At 44.3% G+C, this 22,560-nt stretch overlaps 1 protein-coding gene across 2 annotated transcripts in view; it reads right to left on the bottom strand.

The window, feature by feature from the left end:
- CNTRL (centriolin) overlaps window positions 1-22,560 on the bottom strand; it is a 159,948-nt gene that overhangs the window by 112,656 nt on the left and 24,732 nt on the right. The window contains exons 1-5 of one of the 2 annotated variants that reach the window (XM_077479162.1): window positions 20,259-20,268; window positions 18,998-19,117; window positions 15,162-15,390; window positions 14,220-14,329; window positions 6,930-7,124 (exon numbers count right to left, since the gene is read on the bottom strand). In XM_077479162.1, the coding sequence (XP_077335288.1) occupies window positions 6,930-7,124; window positions 14,220-14,329; window positions 15,162-15,387 (531 nt within the window). In that variant the 5' untranslated portion in view covers window positions 15,388-15,390; window positions 18,998-19,117; window positions 20,259-20,268. Of the gene's footprint in view, window positions 1-6,929; window positions 7,125-14,219; window positions 14,330-15,161; window positions 15,391-18,997; window positions 19,118-20,258; window positions 20,269-22,560 lie in introns of those variants that run through there. The other variant, XM_077479161.1, reaches the window with a different exon arrangement.

The raw sequence follows: 22,560 nt of genomic DNA, 5'->3' as shown, positions 1-22,560 counted from the left end.
CACCAACAGAAATGCCTGCTCACCTAGTACGTGGACCTGTAAAAATGTACAGGTCGCAAAGCGCTCTTTAAAATCACATTAATTGATGCATGCTCAAAAAACTGAAGACATAAGTTCTCTTAGTAACTTCAGTGGGTCCCCTTTAAATGTAAGGCATCGTCTCCATACTGCATATAAAAAGGAAAGAGAGGAAGCCTCCAATAGTGTATTATCTTTAGTTTAATTAAAAATGCTAACCACTTTATATGCCATTTCCCTTTGTGAAAGTTTTAGCGTTTTCACTTTTTTTTTTTTTTTTTAACAGTAAAAGTTTTTTTTTATTTTGTTGAAAATAAAAAGGAACAAAGCAATGACATATTATTAAATACAGTTCTTGCATATTGTTACATGTCACATGGTTATTGTGGATATGAAAATAAACATGGTGATTCAAGAATAGTATAGGTGGATGTACAGCAGTTACAGCAGATCATGTACCAATACAAGGAGGAGACTGATTATCTGTATTGTCAACAGCTATCCTACGATGGCCCCACCTCCCAGTGCAGGGGGTAAGAGGGGAGGGGGAGGATAGGGGGTTGAAGTGGGGCGGGGGGGTAGAAAGGGAGGGAGAGAGGGAAGAAGGCCCAGGACCATCTATTACCTTTTGTCACTTGCCATACTCAGCAATTGTTATGCGATCCAACAGGTCTCATCCACATGCGTCCACCCAGTTCGACCATATTTTATCATGTTTAGCTGGACAATTTCTGCTTTCATACATAATTTTATAAAGTGGTAGAACTTTGTTTATCGTGTTATGCCATAAGGATATCGTAGGAAGTTCCACTCCCCTTTATCTCAGGAGGATTTCTCTCCTAGCGTAGAATAGGGTGAAGGTCATGCACAGTTTGGTGTATTTGTCCCCCTTTTCACTTCTCCTTTTATTATCTGTATAAATCTTCTACTCTTGTCAAGATATGACCCAGATCGTTGTGTATTGTTGCCATCTAGGTTTTTAGGGAATTTTCTAGTGCTGCAAACATCTCTACTGTACCTTTTGTAGGGATTTGGGCTTTCAGGAAATGGTCCTCCTTATGTCCCCTTTCTGAGTCACTTTCTGGGTCTTGGTTAGGGATGAGCTTCGTGTTCGAGTCGAACGTACGTTCGACTCGAACATTGGCTGTTCGTGCGTTCGGCGAATTCCGAACGTTTTGGCCGTTCGCGTCAAAATTCGAGTGACGCGCGCACGGACCACAATGCACTGCGTTGGCGCAGTGCATTGCTGTCCGATGATTGGCCAAGCATGCACTGTGACCCCGCATGCTTGGCCAATCGCAGCGCCGGCAGCAAGGAGAGCCATGATTGGCCACAGGCATCCTGCCTGTGGCCAATCATAGCTCAGGCTGTGTAGTGCACGCCCCACACTATATAAGGCCGCCTTTAAGGCGGCCTCCTGTAGTGTGTTACTTTGCATCTGAAGCAGTGGGTGTTCTGTGTACCTTCAACACAGTACACACCAATCGTTTTTGGCTGATTTCCTATCTTGCTGCTGTGTAGTGGTTGTTGTCTGTGCCCTGACTGCAGTATACACCACTATATTCACCTCACCTATATAGCTAGTGATCTAGCTTTAACCACTTAACAACTGCCCATTGCCGATTAACGGCTTCAGGGCGGTTGTTTAACTCAGAGAGGCCGTTAATTAACGGCCTCCCAGAATTCTGCTCTTGCGTGCCCCGAGGTGTGCGCACTCGAGAGCATCCGTGACCGCCGGGTCCATAGGACCCGGCGCATCACGGTAAACGGCCGCTCATAGCGGCCGTTTACCACGTGATTGCTCCGTCAAATGACGGAGTGATCACTTGGAAACAAACCGGCGTCATGTTATGATGCCTGTTCCTCCCTCCCCTTTCTGTACCGATCGGTACAGCGGAGGGGAAAGAGATCGGTGTCAGCAGCGATGTGGGCTGCATCTGCAGTGCCCACATCGCTGCTCACCGAATTTAACCCCTCAATACCAGTGCATACTCTGCAGTACCCTGCCATTACTCTGCAGTACCCCGCCATTACTCTGCAGTACCCCGCCATTACTCTGCAGTACCCCGCCATTACTCTGCAGTACCCCGCCATTACTCTGCAGTACCCCGCCATTACTCTGCAGTACCCCGCCATTACTCTGCAGTGCAGTACCCCGCCATTACTCTGCAGTGCAGTACCCCGCCATTACTCTGCAGTGCAGTACCCCGCCATTACTCTGCAGTGCAGTACCCCGCCATTACTCTGCAGTGCAGTACCCCGCCATTACTCTGCAGTGCAGTACCCCGCCATTACTCTGCAGTACCCCGCCATTACTCTGCAGTACCCCGCCATTACTCTGCAGTGCAGTACCCTGCCATTACTCTGCAGTGCAGTACCCTGCCATTACTCTGCAGTACACCGCCATTACTCTGCAGTACACCGCCATTACTCTGCAGTACACCGCCATTACTCTGCAGTACACCGCCATTACTCTGCAGTGCAGTACCCTGCCATTACTCTGCAGTGCAGTACCCTGCCATTACTCTGCAGTACCCCGCCATTACTCTGCAGTACCCCGCCATTACTCTGCAGTACCCCGCCATTACTCTGCAGTGCAGTACCCTGCCATTACTCTGCAGTACCCCGCCATTACTCTGCAGTGCAGTACCCCGCCATTACTCTGCAGTGCAGTACCCTGCCATTACTCTGCAGTACCCCCCATTACTCTGCAGTACCCCCCAATACTCTGCAGTAACCCCCAATACTCTGCAGTAACCCCCAATACTCTGCAGTAACCCCCAATACTCTGCAGTACCCCCAATACTCTGCAGTACCCTGCTATTACTCTGTAGTACCCCGCCAATACTCTGTAATACCCTGCCATAAATTGCCATACCCAGCCATACTCAGAGATACCCAGCCATACTCGGTGATACCCTGAAATACCCAGCCATAGACGCCCCCCACCCCTCACCGCCCTCCGGTGCTTCTACCAACTCGCCAGTACGATCAAAGCCAGAATCTTTTTTTTATTTTTTATTTCAGGCTTCCCAGCCTAGAGGTGAGATGTGGGGTCATATTGACCCCCCAGATTTCACTGTAAAGAGGACCTGTCACCCCATATTCCTATTACAAGGGATGTTTACATTTCTTGTAATAGGAATAAAAGTGATCAAAAATATATTTTTGGGAAAAAAAATGTCAAACTAAAATAAAGTAAAATGAACAATAAAAAAATAAAATAAAAATTAAAGCGCCCATGTCCCCATGTGCTCGCATGTGCCACACATGTGAGGTATCGCCGAGAATGTTAGAGCGAGAGCAATAATTCTAGTCCTAGACCTCCTCTGCAACTCAAAACATGTAACCAGTAAAAAAATATTTAAAGCGTCGCCTATGGGGATTTTTTAAGTAGCGACGTTTGGCGCCATTCCACGGGCATGTGCAATTTTGAAGAGTGACATGTTTGATATCTATTTACTCAGCATAACTTCATCTTTCACTTTATGCAAACATTGGGCTAACAAGTGGTTAATAATAGAGCTTGCAGTCAGTAGTGTTAGGAGATAGTGCGTGCTGTCTGCGTGCTCTGTACCCAGTACATACCGCTATAATATAGGGCAGGCCCCTACTTTCAAACATCCAACTTACAAACATCTCCTACTTGCAAACGCAAGGAGACAGCAGCAAGTGAGATGAAAAAAGATGGACGACAAAACAAATTATACAGGGGTGATAACCCTTCCCTATGTTTTCCAAAAAGCTTAAAGATAGTTTTTTTGACTGGAGCTACACTTTAAAAATGTACCGGTTGAAAATGACAAACAGATTCAACTTAACACAACAAACCTACACAGTCCCTGTCTTGTTTGCACCGCCTGTATACTGCTGTTCTGAGTATATAGGGCCTGGGGGCCACACGCATTTCCTTTTTTTAATATGGGTACGGGGTTCCCCTTAATATGCGTACAAGACCCAAATAGGCTGGTAATGGGCAGGGAGGGCTACCCATGCCATGTTTCTCAATGATTTTCAACCATATTGCAGGAACCAGATATAACATTAAAACCGCAAGCAGTTTTAAATGGTGTTATTTCCGTTTAATGTCATTTTGTGCAGGGACTGTTCTAAACACGGGAAACACGTGGCACTTTACAGGCATACTATAGACACCCCCCAGGCACCATATTTAAAGGAATATTTCACTTTTTTTTTTCACTTTAATCGTCATTAAAATCAGTGCTCCCGCCAAAACGGTAGTTTTTAAAACTTTTTTTTGCAGTGACCCATGTCCCCTGAGGCAGGAGGCAGGTCGCCAAACCCTTTTTAGGACACTATCTTGCATATTAGCCGTTAAAATTAGCACTTTCCAATTCGAACGTTCGAGTCCCATAGACTTCAATGGGGTTCTAACGTTCGTACCAAATGCGGGGGTCGTTCGCAAGTTCTGGTGCGAACCGAACCGGGGGGTGTTCGGCTCATCCCTAGTCTTGGTTTAATCTTGACTGGTTGGATATACGTCTATCCAATACTGATCTATTTTGTCCTTTTATAACCTTTACTTCCATTTGTTTGCCCGATTTCCTTGTTGACTTTCCATTATCTGTTTCTCGGTTCCACCTTCTTGGGACATATACTTTTTTTATTGATCCTGGACTTGAGCTTACTTTTGGTGATTTTGCAGCTGCCCCTCCTCTTGCTGATTCCCCCCTTATGTTGTCTCTTTAGATATATTTATTTACAGTCAGTGCCTTTAACTTTTCCAATACTTATAGTATATTGTGTGGTAAATATTAGTAAGATAATAATAAGATGCCCCGACCTTAACAATACAAGTTAGGTCAGTTTGCCATATTATAGTTAAAATGACAGTCTATGCACCCACAGAAAAAAAGGGAAGAGAAAAGGAAAAAAAAAAAAAAAGAAGAAGGGGCGCCATTGAGGAGCTAGGAGAAAAATAAAATAAATGACTGACTCACAGCTTCTGTTGTAAAGTCTATATTCTATGTGGGGTCTGCTGTTTTTTTTTGGGGGGGGGTAGAGGGGTGTCCGACTTTCACTGTATGTGTGACAGGCACTCTGCATCACTAGTGGGGTTGCTCAACCTACCAGAGAAAATCTACCATACCCTACATCAGTGATTCTCAACCAGGGTTCCTCCAGAGGTTGTAGGGGTTCCTTCAGCATTGGGCAATTTCTGCCTCTCAGATAAGTTCCCACTGACACCATTGATCTTTCTAACTATCTGTAAGGAGGTAATTCTTCCCAATGACCACAAGTGTAAGGCCCATTCTTCCCACTGACCATCACACTAATGTATTATGTGTTGTAGATTTCTAATTATTAGCAGGGGGTTCCCTGAGACCGGAGAACTATTTCAAGGGTTCCTCTGTGTTGAAAGGGTTGAGAAAGTACATGATAGTCTACACATCTTCAATAAAAAATGGTCCTACTGGAACAACTTGCCATAAAACACCATTTTTTGTAAAACAAATTCTATAAGTTCTATTTTTATGTAGCAAGCAAAACCCGATGGAGATAGAGATATATATATATATATATATATATATATATATATATATATATATATATATATCTATCTATCTCTTATACAATTCATTGTTCTATACTTTTTCTTAAACATAACATTGCACTCATATATATATATATATATATATATATATATATATATATATATATATTTTTTTTTTTTTTTTCTATACCGCATCATTACCTCTATTAATAATACTACATATTGTTTTAATGACAATCCACGATTTATTGTTAAGTGACTTCATATATATTGTATAGTAACTTTACATTTGAACTTCCAAATAAAACTTTTGTAAACAAAAAGAAAAGGAATAGTCATAATTTTAGGAAGTAAAGTCTAAAAATAGTTAATTTCTAAAGAAATATGTGACTTATATAACCCCATTTCCAGTTGATTTTCAGCACAAATCTTTATTTGTATGGTTTCGCTAGCGCAGAAAATGATGGGGTTGGTACTGATGCCTGAAAAGATTTGCCACTACAACCTATCTTGGTGACCACTGTCCATGTGATAAGTGAGGAGACAAAGATAGCAATAAAGCCTGACAGAGGTTGAGAATCTTCATTCTTTTAAAACCAAAAGTCTCATTTTAAACCAAGCAGTAATGTGTAATTTGCTGTGGGTCCATAGTGCAAACATTCAGAGTAATTTAGAAAAAAGTGTGAAAGTTCTTTCAGGTAGAGGTGATCCAGGCAGTTCTAGAGCCACCCGTTCATTTTACAGCACTCTGAGGTGCACCCCCCCCCCCAATAAAAAATATGTTAAGTGTTTGTATGCAATAAATATTTTTTTTTTTCCTGAAAATATTGGTTTGATAAATAGCTCCACAAATATTGTGAAAAATAAAAAAAATTGCAACTGCCACCACTTTGTTCTCCAGGATCTCTGCTTTCAGACATATGAATACTTACCCAAAACCGATCTCGATCCAGTGGTGTGCCCATCTGCAGCAACTCTGGTCTGTGTTTCTCATTTCACCAGACATTGCCTCCTGCTGCTGTCAATCAAATCTTGTTAGGCAGCAGGGGGCAAGGCCGAGCCCTGCTGTGTGCATCTTTGGATGCACACACAGCTCCGCCCATGAGCAAGCCCACAGGTGTGCCACCAAAGCTAGCAGGTGGCACACACAAAAAAGGAGGAGCCAAAGCGTCAGCAGGCAAGGGGCCCCAAGTTCAGGGCCTCCCTGTGCAATACTATTACACAGAGCAGGTAAGTATTAAAGGTTTGTGATTTTACCAAAAAAAAATCTTTGCAACCTCTTCAAAGTAATTTTTAGCAAACAAATGCAGTATTTTATAATGTGTACAAAAAATTAAATCAATGCCCCAGTAGACAAGAAGTTAATCTATTTATGTGTAGGTCACTTAACACTCACATGTCGGGGATCATGGGGGCTGAGAGAGTCGAGATGCCTCTGCAGTTCTTCAAGCTCCGTGTATTTCTTATCCATCTTCCTCCGCTGGTGATCCATCTGCCTCTCCAGTTCCTGCGCTTCCTGACGTAGCTCATTCAGCAACTGAATTTTATGGCTTAGCTGCTGACGAAGTTTCTCCTTTTCGGTCTCCAAGATCTATGGAAATTCACACTTTGTTTACTTTTTTTTTTTTTTTAATAAGGAAAAAAGGAACAACATATCCACAGAATGAAGTTTGGTTTCTGTTTGGTACAAGTACCACATACATTTTATGCCATATACTGTATACAAGTACAGTGCTGTGCAAAAAATGTAGGCAGATGTGAAGAAATACTATAAACTTAGGAATGCTTTCCAAAATGTACATTTTCATTTTATTTTTTTATCAATTTACAAAATGCAAACCGAGTGCACAGAAGAAAAATCTAAACCTGATCAATATTTGGTGTGACTATCCTTTGGCTTCAAACCAGCATTCTTACACTTGCACGCTTTGTAGACTTGCACAAAGTCAGGGATTTTGTAGGATTGGGGGGGGGGGGGGGTATGATTAAACATTTATACAAATTAAATCAAAAACTTTAAATGAAACTTTGAAAGGCTTTGCAGCAGAAAAAGCTGTGTTGCTTAAAACTGCACGAGGAACAGCCATACTCTGCTACTAAAGTGAGGTTGTCAAAGACTGTTTCATGTCACAGGACATACACCATGGCAAGACTGAGCACAGCAACAAAACAAAAGGTAGTCATACTGCATCAGCAAGGTCTCTTCCAGGGAAAGATTTCAAAGCAAACTGGGGTTCCAAAATGTGCGGTTTAAAGCGGAGGTCCACCCTAAAGTGGACCTTCCGCTCATCGGAACCCTCCCCCCCTCCGGTGCCACAATCGGCACCTTTCAGGGGGGAGGGGGGTGCAGTTACCTGGATAATCCAGGTAACTGCACCCACTTCCGGGATAGCTCTCTGCGGAAAGGGGCGTAACTTACGCCCCTTTCCGCAAGTGCCCGCCCCTTCTCGCAAGTGCCCGCCCCTTCTCGCAAGTGCCCCGCTGCCTGCTGGGAAACACACAGATCCCAGAGGCAGCGGGGACCGTCCTCATTGCGCAGCGCGGCTCGCGCATGCGCAGTAGGGAACCGGGAAATGAAGCCGAAAGGCTCCATTTCCTGATTCCCATACCCAAGATGGCGGCGGCAGCACTCGAGTGTCGATCTAGAGATCGGCTTCGGGTGCCGACATCGCGGGCGCGCTGGGCAGGTAAGTGTCACTATTTTAAAAGTCCGCAGCTGCAGTATTTGTAGCTGCTGGCTTTTAAAAAAAAAAAAAAAACGCGGAGTCCCGGTGGACTCCCGCTTTAAGTTCTTCACAAGAATTACAAAGAACTGGCCAATGTTGAAGACTGTAGACGCAGTGGTCAGCCAAGGTTAACCTAATGCAGCAGATGAAAGACACATCATGCAGGGGCGTATCATAAAAATCAGCATGACAGGAGGTGGGGGGGCAGCGCGACAGGAAGTGGGGGGGGCGGACGGCAGCGTGACAGGAAGTGGGGAGGGGCGGACGGCAGCGTGACAGGAAGTGGGGAGGGGCGGACGGCAGCGTGACAGGAAGTGGGGGGGGGGGGGGCGGCAGCGGAACAGAAAGTGGGGGGGGGGGCGGACGGAAGAGTTTGGGCTGCTGGAACGGAGGAGTTGGGGAATAAGTACATTGTGCCATGAGGCCCAGGAAGGATGATAGTCTGCCCGTTCAGTGAGAATACCAAAGTTCACAGTGCACTCTTCAATAACCAAGCTCACTCCTAGTGCAGGTGCCCCTTCTGTCCATGTTTTACCCCGCTCTGTCCAGGACTCTGCAGGAATCATTCAGCCACCCACCTGTGGGCTGGGCTCCCTGCTTCTACTTGGTGATGAGGCGCTTCAATCTGATCTTCTCTCTGGGACCAGCCTCCCCTCTGCTCGCTGTGCCGTTAGTCAGGTGTACTGGGGATCCCTCTACACAAGTGACGGTGTTGGCACCGCTCCCATAAGGCAACCAAGTGTGTGTCCAGTGTGTGTCAAAGCACAGTGCACCCCCCCCCCCCCTTTGCTTGTGCCAATAGCAGATAGGCCTTCGGTGAGGGGTTACGGGAAAAGCAATCGGCCGTTTCGGAAGTATGGTCCTCAAGTTGTGAAGTCAAGAATTTGTAATCAGCCCTTGCTGCTTTAATGGCCGAAATGTAGTAACCCCTTGTGGTCGCTTTGGAAGCTTCCCATACCGTTTCTACAGAAGCCGTATCCTCATTGGCAGGCCAGTAAGAGTCTAGTGGAGTGACAGTGTCTGCAACTTTTTCATTTTGGATTCACTGCAGGTGCCTGGATCACTCCTCCCGCCCACACTGAGACGTATCTCCAAGGGGGAATGATCTGATAGGCCCCTTGGGAGATAGGAGGTCTCGGATAGCCTTGAGAGAACAGAAGCGCTGCCAAACGTCAGGTCAATCCTTGAGCTTGATTTATGGGATGAGGACAAGTGTGAAAAAGCCCTGGCAGAAGCGTGCCTCCATCTCCAAAGCTCAGTGAGGGGGAAAGTGTCGGCCCAGTGCCCGAGTTCCAGGCTCCCCCTATGTTGTATGTTAGAGGAGCCAAGAACGGCATCTAGAATGGAGTTAAAGTCCCCCCCAATTAGTGCATGAGTAGATTGTAAGCGTGCAAGCTTTTCATATACAGTATACAGTATGGAGAAGTCTTACCAATGCCCACAAAACTTCATGTATTTCCAGCAATAAAATGATAAACCTTCCTCCAGGGTCTGTAATGACCCTCACAACCTACCCCTCGGGCATATGTGGAGTTGGTAGCGTGAAATGCTTGCCTGACCCATGCCCTGCACAAGGCGAGGACTTTGTTGCCAGTCAAATGCGTTTCCTGGAGAAACAATATATGGGGTTTGTGCGTGTTGAGGTAAACAATAAGGACCCTATGAATTTGTTATTAAGCCCCTGGACATTCCAAGAGAGCAGCATGATTTCAGACATTAGTACACCTGTGGAAAAAATGGTTAGCAGGAGTAATCAGATTAATAGGTAGAGGTATGGAGACAGTTTCTGGCGGTCTAGTACCCAAATAAATCCCGAGGTGTGTATAAAGAGAGAGCAGATGAGTGGTGAGCACATGTAAACTTAAACTGTAGGGTGGGTGAGCGGCCCTACGCATAACAAAAAAAAAAGAAAAATAACTCCCTGCCACGCAGCCTAATCCCCAACGTAACTTGGCTTGTAGCTTGATCCCAAAACCTATAACAAAATAAGTGACTTAGTAGTATCCAAGTGGCATAAAACCGAGTGTGTTACGACCCTGGAGTGCAGTCACAGCGCTCTATCAGTCTACAAGCTTGTTCAGATTGTGGCTTAAATTCGCAGGGTGGCCACTTTCGTTGGTATGCGTCCCAAATCGGTAAGAGGGAACGGGCGGTAATTCCTCCAAATTGATGGAGAACACCCGGTCACCCACTTCTTAGAGCGCAAACAGACCGTGGGGATCAATCATAAATCTCTTATCGATGTATCCTTGGGTTGGCTCCTGTGCTTACAGGAAGTTTGGCAGGATGGAGTTGGCAAGGATGAGGGAAATCCGTGCATCAGATCACATTTGTGGGGAAAGATCTTTAATGTAGTTTGATCAGCCAGTCGTCAGCATCCGCTGGGTTGTGAAAGAACCGGGTTGCTCCGTCGTGCTGAACACGCAGTCGGCTAGGGTAAAGCATGCTGTATTTTATGTTCTTATCTCGGAGCCGTCTACGAACATCATTGAAGGTTTTTCTCTTCCGCTGCAAGTCAGCCGAAAAGTCAGGGAAGAGGAGAACGGAGGTGTTTCCATATTTGAGTGTGGGATGTTTGCGGGCTTCAGAGAGAATCCCGTCTGTCCCGGTAGTTAAGGAAGCGGACCAGAAAAGGCCTGGGAGGATTCCCCCGGGATGGCACGGCCAGTGGACACCCGATGGGCCCTCCAGACCACATAGGTGGGTGGGACGTCCGTAAGGCCCAGAAGATTTTTTAAAGAACTCCTCCACAAATTCAGCCAGGCGATCACCTTCCCCTTTCTCAGGCAGTCCCAGGACTCTGATATTGTTATATTGTTGCGTCTGAGGTGGTTTTCAGCGTCATCAGACTTTGCGACTAGGGACTGTACTGTGCGCTGCAATTCATAAATGGAGGTGGCATGGGTGGCTGTCAGATCTTCGGTGGCTGATATTTTAGATTCAGTTTCAGACATTCTCCCCCTTATTTTGTCGAGGTCTTTCCTTATGATATTACACTCCTCAGCAAGATGGTCGATGCGCACCAGTAGTGAGGTCCTACTCAATAGCAGCAAGGATCATGGCTGTACTATCAGGAGGTAGTGGGTCTGGTACATCCGCCACCTGTGCCCCCTCAGAACCCATCTCCATTTCCGCCAACAAAACCCGAAGTCGTCCGACTAGTGTGGGGTCCAGCAGCGGAGAAGGGTTTGTAGCGGCAGCCAGAGCTGTGAGTTAACCGTAGCGGTTTTAGGATTTTTTCCATTTTTTGGAGGAAGAGGAGGACATCTGGTAAGTCTCCAGGGGGGTCCGTTTAGGCTCTGAGGAAAGGGGTTCTCCCCGGAAATGCGTCAGCCATTCTGTTGGGGTATCGTTCGGTCTACTTGACATTAGGTCCGGGCTTGTTGGTGTTCGGTGAAGTGGACCTTCCTGTATTGATTATGCCTTTTATCAATACTCGTTTGTGAATAGTCATTTTGCTATGTGTTTGATTTGAATAAAGCTCTGTCTGTGGTAATGCACTAGGTCGGCGCCCTCTCCTTTTCTGTTTTCTAATGGGTTATAGGCCACCTTCAGGTGATGGCTACTGGTATACCCAATGCAGGAAGTTCACTCCCTATATAACCCCTCCTCCTTCCAGGAGCACATCAGTTTTTGTAGCAAAGCAATATACTTAAATCCCAAAAAAGAGGGGTGGGACCTCTGTGCCCCATGATGTACTCCAAGAAAAGGATTTTACAGGTAAGCTGTTATGAAAATAATATTTTTCTTACCGCACTTAATGGGACACAGAGCCTTAAGTAATTACTTAAAAGGGACATCCCATAACAATGTTACTTGAGGGGACCCCCAGACTTGAGGGCCTATACTGCTGCTTGCAGCACACTGCGCCCGAAGGCGATATCCTCCTACCTCCCTGCAGCCAGCTGATAACATTTTGTGAATGTATGCACTGAAAACCAAGTTGCGGCCTTACAGATAGATCTGAGCCATGGAGGCCTGATGCCGAACTGCCCAAGAAGCACTAACCGCCCTGGTAGAGAGTGCGCCTTAACTTGAAAAGGGGGAATCTTACCCCTTAAATTATAAGTTTGATAACTTGCCGAATCCACTTAGCGACAGTGGATTTTGATGCTGCCTGTCCTTTCTTAGGACCCTCTGGTAGAATAAATAAGACATCAGTCTTATGAATCTGAGCAGTTGCCTTTAAATAGATTTTCACTGCTCTTACCATATAGACAATGTAGTGACTTTTCTTCCCTGGAACATGGTTTTGGAAAAAAAATGATGGCAGCACAATATCTTGGTTCAGGTGAAAACCTGAAACCACTTTTGGCATAAATTCTGCCTATGATATATCTCCGAGGGTGCCAACCCTTGGATTCACACCAGGAAACATAAGCCCTCCAGACCCTATAATATATAGTTCTGGAAGCTGGCTTCCTTGTATTAATCAGGGTAGAGATAACTGACCTGGAAAGCCCATTTTTCTTCAGAATGCGGGTTTCAATAGCCAAGCTATTACATTTAGAGACCGTAAGGTAGGATGCAATATCGGTCCCTGTTGTAGTCATGACAATACAGCCGCTATAAAGTTTAGCCTAGTGCTGGGAAAAAAGTGTCCTTCCTGTATTAGGAATGCCAGGTTCCAACCCTCACGTGCCTCACAGCTCCTGTGTCCCTGTGTGCAGACTGCTTTGTTTCCTCCTCGTCAGCCCAGTAGAGACTGTCCAGCTGTGTTTTTTTTTGTCTTTCCCTGGCGTGCGTCCCTGTGCACGTTCACGGCATTGCGCTTAGGACCCACCCCCTCCGAAAAAATCCGCCCCTCTGTTTAATTTATTCATTTTATCACCATGCTCGTGCATGGTGATATTCGGGACTTCAGACCCAACACGAGGGGGGGGGAGGGAAGGCAGAGACCTGTCAGCAGCAGGTCAACAAACAGCATCAACAGTAAAAATATTAGCAGTAGCAGAACAGCGGGACATCCGCGCACCCCGGGGGGGTAATGGAAGGCGGTACACCGCTGATGATAACGCTACCTATGTGAACTGAATCGCCTCAGGGCGCTTTCTTGCCACCAGAGTCCATCTGCGGCTTTTTGCGTGGTCTTTTAGCCCGTAAGGTCCTGACACGCTTACAAACAAATACAACATTGACATACACATATTAAGGCCATTTTTTTTTTTTTTAAGACAAGGTCTAGTTAACCTACCAGCATGTTTTTAGAGTGAGGAAACTGGAGTACCCGGAGGAAACCCACGCAGGCACAGGGAGAATATGCAAACTCCAGGCAGATGGTGTCGTGGTCAGGATTTGAACCAGTGACCCTATTGCTGCTAGGTGCTAACCACTACACCACTGTGCTGCCCTATACCATCCACCATACACTTAGGCCTCAGTGGCACTTTGGATGGATCTGGTCTATGGAGGCTATATAAATCCAGCATGGATCCCTCCTGGAGCTCCTCCAAACACATCTTCACTTGTGACCAACACCTTAGACACTAGCAAAAAAAAAAACTGATGTGCTCCTGGAAGTAGAAGGGGTTATATAGGGAGTGAACTTCCTGGATTGGGTATACCAGTGTCCATCACCTGAAGGTGGCCTATAACCCATTAAGTAATTACTTAAGGCTCCGTGTCCCATGAGGTACGATAAAGAAAGAAATGTTCTGGTTGAAGTAGGGCTTTAAAGAAAACACAAATAAAGTAAAGTAAAACACATCTTTAAAAAGGAGGCATAAGCAACAATGTACACCTGATAAGTCTGGTCAGTCAACTCTTCAAGGCTGCACAGCACTCCCTGCGAGTGGCAGAACCTTCTCTTTAAACCACCCAACTTCAGATCTCACACACACACACACACACACACACGTACTGGAATAAACGTTCCCCTTTCCTTCAAAGAAATGCAACGATATTACAAGTAAAATACATATAAAGACAAGGCAACAAAGCAGTTTCTGTGACTCGCTCACCTTTCGCTGAGCCACAGCATCCTCCAGTTCTTTCAGTTCCTCAGTTGCCTTTAGGATCTGCTGTTCTGAGTTTACTATTTCCTGTTGCAGTTCGGACAACTTTGCTTGTGCTGAAAAAACACAAAATAAAATAAAATTTTATACCAAAATTATATTCAAACGTAGGAAGGGCAGATACTCAAAATGATACCACATTGGTCTTTTAGAGAGAGGTAACTAGTTTGAAGCCAACAATGCCTTAGGCCACTCTCACACTGAGGTTTTTCACAGGAGTTTTTTGCACTAAAAATAAAACCTGTAAACTGCCTCTTCTGCAGTACACCGCTCCTCCACAGCTCCTGCCCATTGAAATGAATGGGCGCCGTTTTCAAGGCGCTTTGAAAGCAACGCTAAGCGGGCACTTTTAAACCCTTTTTTAACCCCTTCTGGGGGGTTAAAAGCTCCCCGCTAGCAGCACCAAAGCACCGCTATAACATCGGTAAAGCCCTGCTTTATCGCTAAGGGACCCGCCGCTTTAATGTGAAAGTGGCCTTAGAATGTTGAATGCAGAAGGTATGACATCACTGCCCTAAGGTTTTAGCAGCACAGATTTGGGGGGGGGGGGGGGTATTGCACAGCCTTTCCCAATGCCTACTGTGTAAGCACTGCCCCATTCATTCCTATAGCTGGGTCCACATTTAAGGGGGAACCAGCCATATGAGTAAGGCCACTACATGCAAGGACAGAAGGTTCAAGGCCTTCATTAAAAAGGCTATGCGGTACCAAGTAGAGACACACAATAAATATTTCCAAAGATAAAATGCAGACTGCTGAAAATTATTGAAAGGTTCACTCACTTCAACAAAATGAGAGAAACTGTGAACACTTTTCCAGTGCAGGTTGGACATACTATGACACCACTAATTGTTACAATAGGCTTGACATCTCTGTGTAGAATGTTACCTGTCTCTATATTCTTCTCTCTCTCATTCAGGTCTACATCAAGTGTTGTATGGATCCGGGCACGGATTTGCTGATTTTTAATCTGGTCATCTCCATCCACCTCAATCTTTCCCACTTGCATGTGTTGGGTGCGGTCGGGGATAAAACTCTCTTGAGCATACAGGTTCCTCTTATAGCGGGCTTTTCCAATGTAAGGACTTTCACCAGGAGTCTCCTCTGCATCCATTTCCTACAAGTGTACAGACATTTGCACATTGCACTTTTTAGCTACTGTGGTATCTAGAAGTAAAACTGAAAAGCTATGGGGGCCATGAAAAAGAAAACCGGGGACACTTTCACAATTAATTATTTGCCCGTTTGGCCCTAAGGAGGGTATATTTTTTATAAAATCTTATTTGCACATACTAGGGAGCAGAGATATGAAGGAGAAAGAGGCTTCATTCTGCATCGCAAGTAACGGAGCACATGGCAGGGAAAAAAGTGTGTGTGTGTGTGTGTGTGTGTTACATGCAGGTCCTCATAGGCCTGGGTACAGCCATACTCCTGTTGTACAATGTTTGGAAGAGGAGACCATTCTTCCATTCTAGTATCTTAAAGGGGCGTTCCGGCCAATACTTTTTTTTTTTTTTTTTTTAAGTCAGCAGCTACAAACACTGTAGCTGCTGACTTTTAATAAGAAAGCACACTTACCCTGTCCAACGATCCCGCGATGTCGGCCGCCCCGAGGCGGATCCGTCCATTGGCGCATCCAGTGCCTCCATCCTAACGAAGGTAAACAGGCAGTGGGCTTCACTGCCTGTTTCCTACTACGCATGCACAAGTCGCGCAGCGCTTTGTGAATGGCCCCATTGTTTTCTGGGACACACACATGTCCCAAAAGGCAACGGGGCCGCTCACCGAAGAGGAGGAAGCGCCACGGAATAGGAAGAGGCAAATTAGGAAGACTGCCTAGCAACAGCGTTTCAGGTAACTGAAAAACATTTTTTATTTTTTTATTTATTTTTAATTTTATTAAGGCATTTTTTTTTTGGGTGGCCCTCCACTTTAAGTTTACCCACACCACACTCTTCTTCCAGATCCATTTGCTTACATTTTCACCGTACTAAATGTTCAGCCAATGACATCAAACACAGCTTGAAAAATATCTAATTAGCTCATGCACACTGCAGCTCAAAAAAAAAGAAAAAAAAAAAAAAAGAAATGCTTTTACAGGCCTTTGATCTTTTAATTCTCTGCCTAAAAGCTTGAAGAAGCATTTTTTTTCAAACAAACACTCCCCGTCAGCTCATTTTGCACTCCCAAATGACCACAGTGCATAGCAAAATTAGTTCCAGTGGCCATTTTCATTGTGCGGGAGCAGAGAGATCACTGTGAGAGCAGAGAGAATTTTTAATGTTTTACTGCAATCATCATTTTTTCAATTCCACAAGGATGTCTATTGTGACCTTATTAACTATACACACACACTTTATAGCCAAATGTCGTTTCTTCAATTGGACAATTCATTCTTGTGGCCAAAGAAAGAAACATTTGTCCACAAAATTTGGCCAGAAAAAAAAATGGTCACAGCATGGCCACTAGGAACTTCCTGTACCTCTTATGCCGCGTACACACGGTCGAACTGTATGACGTACTTAGTCCGTTGAAACACATTTCAGCGGACAATCCGCTCCCGTGTGGGCTTCAGCTGACTTTTTCAGCGTGCAGTCCAGAGTACTAAGAATTTCGGTTTTTCCAAAAATCTTTCCGTCGTACTTTGGTTTCAGCGGACAATACGGTCGTCAGTATGCTAGTCCGACGGAGTAAGAATGGCGCATGCCCAGAAAGGATTTACAGGGCTTTGCCGTGTCTTGGACTTCCTATTTCTAGTCCCGTCGCACATGCTGTACGTCATCGCGCAAGCTTTCTTCGGACTGTTTGTGTATCCGTGTGTGGTCAAGTCCGTTCAGTGGAAAGTACGCCGGATTGTCCGTTGGATTGTATGACGGACTAAGTACGTCATACAGTTCGACCGTGTGTACGCGGCACTAGAGTTTCCAATGAGTAGACAGTATTTTCTTAATGACTGTATATGGGGGGGGGACGCTCATAAAAACATGCCTATGCACATTTATGCATCGATTCTGCTTGCTTGAAGGTTCTTCTCAAAAATGCAAGTTTGGTAGGGGGTAAATTCTTACCTTAAAGTGATGCCCTGCAGTGCCGCCCGCACTCCGCTTCCATGGCCAACATCTTTTACCGGAGTTACTTCCAGGTTCGCTGTGATTGGCCGAAACTGCAATGACATCACTCATGCGCATGCGCCGCCAGTCACTGCACAGGTACTGAAGAAACGGCATGAGTGGGCCGTTTCTTCATTGCGCATGCGCAGATGATGTCAGCAGCAGCGCATATAGTGAATATCTCCTAAACTGTACACGTTTAGTAGATATTTACACTACTTATAGGTAAGCCTTATTATAGGCTTACCTGTAGGTACAAGTGGTGTAACAGAGTTTACAACCACTTTAAGCTGCAGTGTGCATGAGCCCTAAAGTAGAAAATAGCTGGGTCATCAAAATACAGACCCTGTAATTTGAAGCCCAAAGGAGCCAAGTATATCAATCAGTGTTTTATGCAAACACATAAAGACCACTTAGCCCTTGTACACACGGTCAGAGATTCCGACGAAATGTGTCCGATCGGACCATTTTGTCGGATATTCCAACTGTGTGTGGTCTCCATCGGACTGTCTCCATCGGAGCATCCGGCGGACCAAGTTTTCCAACTTGTTGATAAAATTTTCAGACAAAATGCTCCGATCGGACATACTCCGATCATGTATAGAGAATTTCCGATCGGACAAAGTGCCACGCATGCTCAGATCAAATTCTTACATCAAAGCTATTGGCTACTAGCCTGATGGTAGTCCCGTTGTAACGAAATAACGTCATCACGTTCTGAACGATCGGATTTTCCGACAACTTCGTCCGACCGTGTGTATGCAACAGTTTCGGACAAAATCCATCGGACAAAATCCGACGGATTTGGTTGTCGGAATGTCCGACCATGTGTACAAGGGCTAAAACCTGATCAGCTAGCAGAGATTATCTAAGCCAGGGGTGTCAAACCTTTTGACCTTCCTGGGTCACATTGGAAAAAGAGGACTTGTCTTGGGCCACACATAAAATACACTAACAAGGACAGCTGATGAGCATAAAAAAAGTCGAGCAGATCATTGATATAGATAATGTACCAGAGTAGTAAAACTTTTTTTTTTTTTATTATTAACGTAAAAAAGAGGGCAGCATAAAAAGGAATGCAATATTTGACACTGTTTTTGATCAATACCTAATGCATCAATATCTGGCTCAGTGTATGTAGTAGCAATTCTCAATGAATTCTCAATGTGCTCAATGTGATATTTTGGTTCCAATTTTGCCCTGTGTGCGTTTCATCCTTGAAAATAGTTGTTCACAAATATTTAGATTGTAAGCTCCACGAGCAGGGCCCTCCTATTCCTTCTTTATTGAACTGTGTTGTAATTGTAAAGCACTACACAAACTGTTGGCGCTATACTGTATAAATCCTGAATAATAATAATAATATTATTAATAATAATAATTGCTTCCGAAAACTGATGACATGAAAAAGGTGCGATTGCGAAGAGTGGGATATTTTTGGGAATATAAAAAAAAAAAAAAAAAAAAAATGTATAAAAGTCCAAGAGACACTTTCAAATTTTTCTACAGCTGCGTGTGTTCTGTGCAAGAAAAATAAAAAAAATTGGGGGGGGGGGGGGGGGGTAGTTCATGATTTTACAGTTTATGATACAGCTATAAAACATGTTTAAGTACCTCCGATGTCAGATATCCTAGTGGTTCAAACTTGGCATCTATCTTGTAGAAGGCAAGCTCTTGCTCCAGCTCATATTGCTTCTGGCAGGCACGGGTTAACTCCAGGGTCTTCTGCTTCAGCTGCACAGGAGGAAGCATCCAATTATTTTCCATTTTTGGGACACATACACACATATTAGGGAATTTTTGAAAATGCTCCACAGACAGGCACAGAATAATGGGGGGCAGGCAGAACATACCACACATGCCATATGATGATGAAATATATATTCTTGGATTTAGTGGTCTAAAGAATGAAACCACCTCACTGATATGAGAGTTCAATGTAGAGATGATGGGGGGGGACATATCAAATGATAGTTTATAGAAAATAGAATAATGGAAAGAAGAAATCCAGTCAGCAACAAAAATGTATCAGTGTTAATGACTACATTCTACTTACGGTACAATGATTTTTTTTCCTGAGCAGCCCAAGCCTTACTTCCCTCAGTGTCCCCCCAAAATTAAACTGTTACTTTACTCTGTATAGAAAGCATTATTTTCTGAAACTGAAATAAAATGGGTTATAATCCTGCGCCCGGGTCCTAGTTTAAACTTTGTTTCCTGCCCAAATACCCTTCACCTTGCATAAACAAGATGGCGTCGTATGATGCCCGAACAAGAAATGGTCAGCGCTGACGCTCATACTATCCCTTGCTCATTTCTGCAGTTAACTAGGTATTCCCATTGTACGCCCAATTAAAAATTTGCCTGCTGTACAGAATGTGATAAAAAAAAAAAAACGTGAAGATGGCGAAAACGCAATGAAGGAAAAGGGACTTGCAAAAGATAGCAATTTTCAGTGAATAGTTGTTTTTATACAGACTGGAATTCTTCTTTGGCAATTATATTCTCTGCTTCCATCAACTTAACTACATCTAAATAATATGGACACATGACACACGTGGGATTAAAAAGTACAAAAAAACGTGGGCAGTCAAACACAATTCTATAAATATTCAGAATTTACATAAAAGGTTTTAGCTGTGAGATGCCCTATGTACTGCTGAGGCTTGCAGTTTGGCCACATAAAGCACCATTGCACAGCTTGTCACATGCATAGTGACGGTGTACCTCACACATGGCATGCAGACCCCCTCTTGCAGAAATCACAGTGCAGAGCTACAGGAGGAAACATGACAGAAAACATGAATGAAATTTCATGCAAACACAAAGCCACAAACAAGAGCGCACTAAAACCTTAATTTAACATGGGGGCTACCTTTACACAGGCGTACAAGCTCAAAAGAAGAAAGGCACTGACACATCAGGACACAAGCTGGATGAAGTAGGGAAGAAAAAGGTGACAGATTGTTAGAAGATGGACAAGGAGACAATACAGTAAGCCCTTGTACACACGGTCGGGCATTCTGACGGAAAATGTCCGATCTGATCGTGTTGTCGGATAATCCGACTGTGTGTGGGCTCCATCGGACTGTTTCCGTCGGAATATCTGAAGGGCAAAGTTTTAGAGCTGGGCTATAAAACTTTCCAACAACATGATCCGATCGGACTTTGTCCGATTGTGTGTAGAGAATTCAGATCGGACAATGTGCCACGCATGCTCAGGTCAAATTCCTAGACCAAAGCTATTGGCTACTAGCCTGAACGTAGTCCCGTCCTAACGAAATAACGTCATCACGTTATGTACGATCGGATTTTCCGACAACTTTGTCCGACCGTGTGTATGCAACACAAGTTTCGGACAAAATCCGACGGATTTTGTTGTCAGAATGTCCGACCGTGTGTACAAGGGCTAATAGTGCCCATTTGCAACCAACACAAACTCTGGATTCTTACAGTCAAGATATCTATTTGTTCTCTGTCATCAACATACACACTCTTTGACCAGTGATCTCACAGAAAGAACTCTGCCGAGTGATATTGCTTTCCTGATCTGGTACAGCACTAGTGGAGTTTGTTCTCTGCATACTCAGAGAAAAGCATTCAATTTCACACACAGACTGTTCTACAGCAGCGGTAACCGACCAGTGGTCTGCGGACCACTGATGGTCCACAAGATAATTATGGTGATCAAGGTTCAGTCTCAAATCAACATTGTGGTGGATGTATACTGCCCAATGTTGTTTCCAGTGTTGTTGTCAATGCGTTGATAGTCAATACTGTCAGCAGGCATTGATACACAATGCCTCCTCTGTAGTTCCGGCTCCTGTGAACTCAGAGGGAAGTGCCGGGAGTAGTGCAGAGAGCAGGAAGTGAAGAAGGAGGGGGTCTTCCAATGGCAGTGCTGATCACAGACTGTGGAAGGGAGAACGGAGCTCAAACAAAAGGCTGGATAAGGAGGTGAGATCCAAATTAGAAGTCTGTGTAAGGCAGCAGTGTGATGCAGAGTGCAGAGAGCAGGGTGGAGGGTGGGCAGAGAGACAAAGCATTGTGTGTATAAAGCAGCAGTGTGATCCAGGTGGAGGGGGGCAGAGAGCCGGAGCATTGGGTTTATAAAGGCATGTAAGTGGTCCATGGGATTCAAAATTGTGAGTTTAGTGGTCCGAATGTTTGACGACCACTGTTCTAAATCACAGTTTCTGTCTACATCTGAAAGTCGTTCAAAAGACGGTTTGCTTTTAACATTAAAATTTTAGAACGAATGGACTTCACTAAATGAAAAAACACATTAAACTGTTAAAAAACGCATAAACACTAGTTTCCATCCTCCTTCAAATTTTCTGGTCACTGTGGTTGAAAACGAATGGCAATTTGACCCCACTAATGATTAGAAAAATTTATGTTTTTACAACAAAAACGAACGAAATCCTACTAGTTTATACCCAGCTTTAATACTTATTACTGCCCCCTAGCGAAAACCAAATACAGCCCGTTCTTTGGCCCATTTCACACAAAAGTGTTAAGCACATGCTTCTTGTAAAGATGGGTTTCTAAATGCTTTCTCCATTGCTGTAAGTATATAAATAATCATGTAATATCCAATTTTATTTGTATCTGCAAATATCGCAAAGTATTTCAAAAGTATTTACAAAAATACATGCATGGCATGCAAGGAAAAAAAAAAAAAAATGCACCACGCATTACAAAATAAAAGATCATTAAACACATTCGAAATATGCAAAACTTAGAGGCTAGGATGCATAAAACCAACTTACTGTAAAAAAAAAAAAATTCTAATGCAATAGTGTTTCCCCAGCCAGTGGTAGAAACAGATTTGTCTCTGGTGACAGGTAGACACCTTGTGTCACACTTGAACAGGCAGACACACTACAGTTCTTCCATGTGCACAGTATGTAATGGCAGGACAGTGTTCTCCACTTGTATCAATATTGTAAAAGTAAAGGGAAAGTTTAATAGAATGGGGCAAAGTTTAAACCCCACAGTTATGAAGTGTCACATGATATTTTAAATGGGTGAGGCACAGACACTACAACAGCCCTGGGGTACTACGAGGCCCAGCCATACCATCTGCTTTTTCCATGCTGTGTGACTGCCTGGATTCCTATCCTTACAAATACCAAAAAGGACTATAAATGGGGGGGGGGGGTATCAAAATCAGC

Source organism: Lithobates pipiens, unplaced genomic scaffold, assembly GCF_037356315.1.
Source record: "Lithobates pipiens isolate NorthernLeopardFrog02 unplaced genomic scaffold, aLitPip1_a1.2 Scaffold_14, whole genome shotgun sequence".
NCBI classification, from domain to species: domain Eukaryota; kingdom Metazoa; phylum Chordata; class Amphibia; order Anura; family Ranidae; genus Lithobates; species Lithobates pipiens.
This window is presented reverse-complemented; position numbering and strand designations above follow the sequence as displayed.